This window comes from Condylura cristata, unplaced genomic scaffold (assembly GCF_000260355.1).
Source record: "Condylura cristata isolate star-nosed mole 26May11 unplaced genomic scaffold, ConCri1.0 scaffold00018, whole genome shotgun sequence".
In the NCBI taxonomy this organism is placed as follows: Eukaryota; Metazoa; Chordata; class Mammalia; order Eulipotyphla; family Talpidae; genus Condylura; species Condylura cristata.
The window spans coordinates 7,070,855-7,079,011 of record NW_004567119.1 but is presented as its reverse complement, the minus strand read 5'-3'; the positions used below and the strand labels follow the sequence as shown (position 1 = coordinate 7,079,011).

The 8,157-nt window shown below is 38.1% G+C and overlaps 1 protein-coding gene across 1 annotated transcript in view; it reads right to left on the bottom strand.

Annotated features, from left to right (window-relative positions):
* Positions 1-1,806: 1,806 nt before the first annotated feature.
* The window catches only part of ABCE1 (ATP-binding cassette, sub-family E (OABP), member 1), a 20,425-nt gene continuing 14,074 nt past the window's right edge, over positions 1,807-8,157 (bottom strand). Inside the window, exons 12-18 of the mRNA XM_004685302.2 lie at positions 7,405-7,464; positions 7,247-7,305; positions 6,414-6,524; positions 6,193-6,335; positions 5,952-6,074; positions 4,759-4,870; positions 1,807-3,343 (exon numbers count right to left, since the gene is read on the bottom strand). Of these exons, the coding sequence (XP_004685359.1) occupies positions 3,296-3,343; positions 4,759-4,870; positions 5,952-6,074; positions 6,193-6,335; positions 6,414-6,524; positions 7,247-7,305; positions 7,405-7,464 (656 nt within the window). The 3' untranslated portion in view covers positions 1,807-3,295. The remainder of the gene's footprint in view (positions 3,344-4,758; positions 4,871-5,951; positions 6,075-6,192; positions 6,336-6,413; positions 6,525-7,246; positions 7,306-7,404; positions 7,465-8,157) is intronic.

Below are 8,157 nucleotides of genomic sequence, written 5' to 3'. Positions count from 1 at the left end.
CTTTTGAAGTGTTGAAAGGAAAATAGTACTTTATATTCTTTATCATATCACTTTTTGTAAGTGTTGAATATAATCCTGTTTATTTTTCTATGTTCTGTTTTGTAGCCTTAAGAAGTGTTTCAAACATATCTGAATGTATAAAATAAGAGTAAATGCCCTACATGGTGTGATGCTGCATTATATATAAGACTGTGTGCATATATTAAATTTTGTCTCTTGATTCTGCTTGTGACTCTTTGGTTCTAGGTTTATATATAAATCTTGAGTTTTTAAATCCTTAAAAAAGATCGTTTCCATGTTTTCTGTCGTAATTAGCAGGTAACTCCTGTTATGGATAGCTAGAAACCAAGTGGCGTTTATAATCCATGGGGAAGGTACTGTCCTTGTCCTGCTTTGTACATTTAATGGCACCTGAGTGAGACATGTCAAGCCGCTTGCCTGATGCAATCTATAAGGATAAAATCGCTACCCTTTTGTTAGGTTAGGAAGAGCGCTTCCACAACATACCCCTCCTAACCTCCCCAACCCCTCAATTCCACTTTCATCTTACTGGAGAGAAGTGGCTCACAAGGCCATCCTGAGTTGCAGACAACAGGAAACCATAGAAGGGGACAGACATGACTGTCTTAGCCCAGTCACGACCCACCACCTGTCCTGACCAGTAAGAAAGGAGTTGTTGGATGGCGTATAAGGAGGTGAAAGCCTGTTTGGTATGCTAAGAATCTTAATTATTAAGGTAAGTGTCAGTGGGTGAACATCAGCTCAGAAACTGCCCGTATATCAAAGACCCCAAGAGCCAGAGCGAGCAGTGTGGGAGTTCTGAGTGGGTAAGAGGCTCTGACGACGTCAAGCGGAGGGTTAGTGCAGAATTCTGGTAATTCTAGCTGCTGCTTTCACTGGCTTTGCTTGTCTCTCCTATCTCTACTTTGAACAAGGGAGAATTCTGTCAGGAAGGCAGTGAAAGTCCCTAGTAATCTGCCCAGTTTGTTCTGCCCTGGGCCTCAGCTCCACCACTGTTGCTTACCTGAGGGGCGTCACACGGCTTCCTCACTGGTACTTGTCATTACAGATGCTACTTTTCTCGGGAGCGCCTTCTCAGCCTTTTCCGAGCCTCCATCCCAGAGCTGTTTCTCCTCCAAACCTCGGGGTGCTCACGCCTGGGTGGGGTGAGGGCTCCGCATGTCTGAATGCTACTGAAGGTAGTCATCCTGTTCTACCTTCTCTGGCAGGTAGATTCCTTCCTCTAATATGGTAGGCAAGCTACGTGCCAGGTACCAAGCAATGCTCTGAATGACAACTACAGGACTGGATGTTAAGCCTGGTCCAAAATTATGCTCACCCAATGAAGTTTTTAAGATTGCTCTGTACTACGAAAACAAAGAAACCAATCATCTCTTGAAAACAAGTGATTTTCAGGTAGCTGCCAAACAACAGGTTACGTGTCATCTGAGTCTCCTTTTGTTACCTGTCCTTTAAACATCCTTCCCAGAAGCTTGAGTCCTTTTGTGTATTTTAATGTTTTCATATAGAGTGGTATATTATATAGTAACTGTCCTGCACCATACTTTGGAGGTTTTTCTCCTAATCGGGATATGTGGAACATCTTATATTCATGGTGTATGAGTTGGTAACGATGACTATAGAAAACCTTTTTCTTGGTATGCAGCTCGAAGTCCTTTCCTCGCTGCACGGACACTTCCCTTACCTGCACGTACAACAGTCTTTCATCAGCAGAAGTGCAGCTGTGTTCTTAACACTGTAAGCATTTTACTTGTTAGGACAAAATACAGATTCAGCAAATGAAAATGGCTTTTATCTTATTTTATTCAATATATTTGACATAATTCACAAATTTAACCTATCTTAAAAATAGGCACTACTTATTTTAGTATAACCCGATTTATATACAAAACAAACCCTTTACATATTTTTACTTAGGTAAGTAAGTGCACAGAAAAAGCAGGAATGGGTATAATTGAACACAGGGATGTGTTGGGGGGGTATGTGAATGAAAACTGTAGCCTTATTCCATTTGTTTCTGTATTATCTGAACTAAAAAAACAGACATTTATGCTTTATTCACATCAATTATTTTTCCCAAGACCCAACGGGGCCCAATTAGACCTGTCCACTTTGCATATGAATTACAGCTATTTTGAGTTCTAAGTGTCCATTAATTTCTAATTTTCCGCCTATTTTAAAATGTTTGCCCGTTACTTGGCCAATCCCTTTTCCTTGCTTGATTAGGTTAGTTTCATTTTTATGCACTAGTCAAAAGTATGAGTTTTCACACTGTAGGCATCTCACTTGTTTGAACTCTGTAACTAGACAGATTTTGTTATACTATCCAAAACTGAAAAAAATGTCAAATTAAGAAAATGCCTTCCGCATCCCAACTTAGAAATGAGTTATTTTTGGTATCATGGGATACTTGTGTTGCTCTCTGAAGGCTTGTTTTGGCATTGCTGGTGCTCGTAGGTAAGGGGTTAGCAGTCTGCAGCCCGCCAGAAACCTGGGAAGGTGTAAAATACAGACTCGGCACCAGCTCTGGTGCTGGGCCTGTGCTCTGAGGGGAAGCAAATGCTTTTCTCCTAGTAGTTATATAAATGTATGTTTAAAGAATGACAAACCATGAGAACAAATACAGAATGCAGAATCTTACGGAATATGTTAAAATTCAGAGTAAGGAGTTTCTGGGGGATGTGGTGTTGATTTTTGATACTCAAAAGCACCAAAAACATTGTAAACAATGTTTTAAGTTGGTAACAAACAACCATTCTCCAACACTTTCCTTTGAAAGTCTAAATACACTGAGAATATAGTGCAAAGACTGAAAACAAATAACAAATGTAATCCTGAAGTTTATTATCAAATTTCATCTATGGAGTCTTCGACTAGTTTTTAAAATAAGGGCAGTTTCATTATACTGGACACTTGGCAAATCATGGAAGTACAGAAACTTATGATTTTTAAAGCGGGGCAACACTGGTCAGCAGTTGGTACATGAATGTAATACATCTACTGAAAGTCTTCCCACACAGCATGAAAACTTGGAGGTAACCTGTAAAGCTTGAAATGTCTTCATTTTAGAATGTTATACACAAAAGGTCTTATCCTCAAGAACAGAAAAGTGGTATTTTCTGTTTGAATTACAATAAAACACCACAACTGGCTTTTGATGTTACATTAATTATTCTTCAAGCTCCAGAGTATGTGAGGCATAAAACTTGATTAAAGTTTTATACGACAAAATCCCAATGTTTCCTTTAATAAATGGCTTATAAGTATTCTCAGTCTAATCATCCAAGAAAAAGTAGTTTCCACTCTTCTTTTGTTCTACATCCTAAAAGATAAAATAGAGAAGAAAAAAATGAATACTTCTTTCCTGGATGTGGAGGTGGGCTCTAACCCTCCCTCTCAGGAGTGTGTCTGTAAAACTTGTCAGCACTCACTGCACCTGGATAGTCCTGGCTCCAAGTAAGGGCAGACTTACTACTGGTTACCCACTCCTACCAAAACACCTCACCTGACCCACCTAAGAAAGCTCCTTTACACAAAAATGCTGTACTTCAGACACGTGAAATTTCTCTATTAAGACACCGTTTCCAGGAAGCTCATTAACTTCCATTTTCATCATTTTATCCAGAAGCTTTTGGTTAACTTCAGAACTGCCTAGTACACAAAATGTACATAAAACTGACTTCTCCCAGTACTGTTTACAGATTGGCCAGCTAAGGACCCATCCGTGTTAGCTGCTCCCTTCTTAGGATGGAAGCAGAGGTACAGCTGGCAACTGAACCTGGAGTGTCTAACAAGAAAATGAACGCAGAGAGCGGAATGTTTCAGAAAATGTTCTTAGGAAAATAAGGTGTGTGCATTTGGTCTTTTTTGAGTTCAGTGTGCTTTTCAGAATTGAGAAAGAGCTTCAATTTAATTCTGAACTTTTTTTTTTTTTTTTTTAAATCCTGGCCAGAGAGTAAGATAAATCATTTACAAATAAAATGTACAGGGAAGGCAAAAAGACATTCAGACATTGTGCTGTGTGCATGTGATGCGTGCTGTGCATGATGACCTGGTTTCGAAGTACAGTTAGAGGAGCATAAATGCAAGAGGAACAAAATCTACATGCTACAGTAGAGACAGTCATAAACTACATTTAACACTTAGAAGTAGTAAGGATGATGGATAGTCATAAAATGTAAACAAGTGTCTTAGCTAGGCACCACAGGAGAGCCTTAAATGCTTTCAGAGTCCAGTCATTCTTTTTCACGCAACCAAGAGAGAACTCTGTTCTTAAATTCCTTATTTCAAACTCTATCAAGTACAGGGCACACACTGTCTATTCAGCTGCTTTTCGGTTGCTTAAAAGTTTCAGGTCATAGAAGTACTTGCTTTTTAGACTTTCAGGTATTTATCATGTATTCCTCTTGCATATGCACAAGGAAATGTATGAGAGAAGCTGGTTAAAGTATTTGCAGTGAGCTTTTATTTCAGTAAGAGCTTTCTGAATTCATTTTAAATGGCAAGTCAAGTAAAGTACAGCAGTGGGCACAGCTCAGACATGAGCAGATCTGCTGGGTCATGCAGCCACAGCAGCTGGGTCACATCTGCTGCCACGTGTGTGCCACCAGACTTAACATGAAGAAGCACACAAAACCCTGGAATGAAATCTGATCTGCAGTGTCAACAAAACAGCCTTCAATTTGAAACATGCCTTTGAGGAAGTTACCCATGCTCTAAGGGAGTTTGTTCACATACCTTAATTGAGTTGAGCTTGTTTATTCTTGGTCTGTAGTTATTTGGATCTCTTCTGAATGTAATTTCAAGCTGAGACAAAAATTTATTCATGCCAGCCAAAAGGGTCTGAGGACTAGGGGAAAAATAAGATCATTGTGATTAAGTTTTATCCCCCAAATTTACTTTATGAATCAAAATCCACTGTTTTGACTCGCGCCCCCACTGCGAACACCTGGACACTCATTTAATCACAGCGTATGAGCGAGTCTGTCAGATGTGCCTTTGCTTGGACACACCTGTCTGGCCAAGACGTTTTTGTGCAAAGACACAGTTTAACCCATGTTTCTGATCAGGAAAAGGAACATTTAAGACAGAAGTACCACTTTAGAAAAAAAGATCATTAGTATATTAGAGGATCTCGAACCTGACATTTTTAAGGAAGAAGGAAATTTAATAAGGTATTTACAGTAGAAATTTGGCATTGGAAAGAATATATACTGCAGAATAGTTTTGACTGTTTGACTAATCAGAATTGTATTTCCATGCTTCACATTATTTTCACTCAAGCTATGTTTTAAATGCTATATCACATCATAAATGTGATAATTTGAGCATTTTGTGAGATTATTTGACTAATAAGCTTTATATGTCTTAAGAGACTTCCCTAAAGTAATAAAAATTGCCTTTATTTCTTGGATGAACTATCCTAATAGCAACTCTATTTCCCCATTCTGAGACCAAGAAAAAACATTGTGGAGGTCATATGAAATTGCTGTGTTTATAGGTCCAAAAACAGCTGAACACACTGGTAACTTCACATGGTTCAACCTAAAATAAAGAAGTTTCCATTAGCTGATTTGAATGTGAAGCTGCTCCATAATGAAAGTGCTCTCAAGTTAATAAGGAAAAATGAGAGAAAAGGGGCAAAAGTAAAATCATCTTTAACTTTGTTGCAGATTTGGGGTCTAGTATGAATTTTACCACTAGCAGCAAGTTGGGCAATTCATGAACCCTATGTGGATTTATTTTATGTTTTAAATATATATAGATAGATGTATATATATGACATCTATGGTTTTTTAATGATTTGCAGAACCCAAATTGTAATAATTCCACTTTGGACATCCAAATGATGAAGCAGACAAAAGGTAAGGTGAAATAATTTTCATTTGTTAGCATTCATAAGTCTGAGTATCTTAAGAAAGTAGGCTTACCTGTTGGCGACGGTGTTTTTAGATGGAATACCATCAAATACAATGACTCGGTCTGCCAGGTAAGTGGCCATGATAAAGTCATGTTCCACAACAAAAGCTGTCTTCTTAGCGTGGAGGATGAAACTGAAAGACATGATTTCCAAGTTTCAATGTTTTTTATTAGCAAATATTCAGGTGTCATATGAAGTACAGCTGAAAGTAAGCACACATGGAGCCAGTCCTCTTAGGAGCAGTGAATTACCGTTTGACAACTCGAGCTGCCATCAATCTTTGCTCAGAATCCAAGTATGCAGAGGGTTCGTCAATTAAATAGACATCAGCAGGTTTTCCCAAGCAGAGAGCTAAAGCCACTCGCTGCAGCTCACCACCAGACAATGTCTGCACCTATTTGGACAAGTTTGGTAAAGCATGTAGACACGTACAAAGTGTGAAGTAATAAAATACATGAGATAAGCTGAGTACCTCCTGATCAATGATGTTTTCAATTTGCAGAGGCTTCATTACATCAGTCACAAACTGTGGATGAGTGTAAGCATCTCGAATCTTCTCATGTAGTAGCTGTCGAACACTACCCTGTTTTTAATGGGAAAAAGCATTTATACGAAAATATTTTTAATGCTAATCCTTTCCCCTATGGCATGTTTTGAGATTTTTAAAGATTCAAACTTATCTCTCTGTCCAACAAGTAAATATTAATCCTGAAATACGAAAGTTGTAAGTAAATGAGTACTTCAGAGAAGAAACAGTTTGAAAACACGGCTAACTGGAAGGCCAGTACAGCAGCAGGCAATCAGTGAGGCCCACAGCTGCATGGTCATGTGGTCACGATGGCTTTTGCTTCAAGAGGGCAGAATTTGACAATTTAAAAGTAAGTCTTATAGAAAGTGCAACCATAATTTTTTTATTGTAAAGGAAGCCATCCCCAATAAGCAGAACACCAGCTGTGTGTTGGGTTACTGGTGTAGCTGCTGTAGGTAATTTTTACACAAAGTGGGCAGAGAGCAAAAGAGATTAGCCTCAATGTTTTTAAGGTTTACCCACATTGCAACATGAGTCAGTATTTTTTTTTTTTAAATGGCAAAATAACATTAAATCTAATGGGTATGTCAGATTGTGTTTGCCTGTTCATCATTTGAAGACTGATTTGGTTATTTCCCACTTGGTAGCAATTACAAACAACAGCTGTGTGCAAACTGGTGTTTAGCGCTGTCTTTGATGGTCATGTACCGAGGAGTAGAAACGCTGGTTAACGTGTATGGGTGTGTTTAATTAACAATTAAGAAAAAATAACTTACAGTTGATTTGGGACTGATTTTCTGTGGCTTATAACTGACATTTAAGACTGGTACTTCTCCTGTAAAACAATGTAAAAAAATGAGACTCTGACAACAACCCAAATCTTTAAAATTTAGTATATGAAACAGAGCATAAAGTCAGTGTTTTGCAACAGTACCTCCTTCATCAGGCTTCAGTCTTCCAGCCAGCATTCTGATAAATGTCGTTTTACCAGTACCTGGCAACACAATACCCGACACATTGAAACAAGCTTCATGCGCAGACTGCATCACTCCATATTACTGGCTGACACTACTGAGTTCTAAAGGCCATATGAGAAAATACTTTCAAACTTTCATAGTTCACCTCTGAAGCATCATTCTAAATGATCAGAAATATCAAACGGCTTAAAGCTTATAGCAACAATTTTAACAACTGGTAGTAGATCTATCTATACAGTGAGTCTTGGTTAGTGTTAAAAATATCAATACATACAATTTGTTGAGCACAGAATGTCTTCTGATGGGTTACAAAGTCCCTTTACCTGAGTTAGTTAATTGCAACCAGTTCAAAATTCCATTAACTAGACACTGAGACATCGCAACAACTCTCAGACTTCAATCACAGCTAATTTAAAATGGAAATCTAGTATATAAAAATACTGGTAATACAACTATTTGTATTAAAATACAAATATTTAAAATAAGAAAAGCCACAAGTGGAGGAATGAGTACAAGAAAAAATTTTAAAGTTGATTACTTCTAAATTACCAACGTTTCCTTTCCTTTGTGGTGAGTTTTCAGGATGAATAAATGGGTGTCAATTTATATATAAAAAGTCAGGTTAGAATAAACTTTTTTTTTTTTTAAAGATTTATTTGTGCATACAGAACTGGGGTACAGGCCAGAGGCTCAGGGGTGGTGAGAGGCTT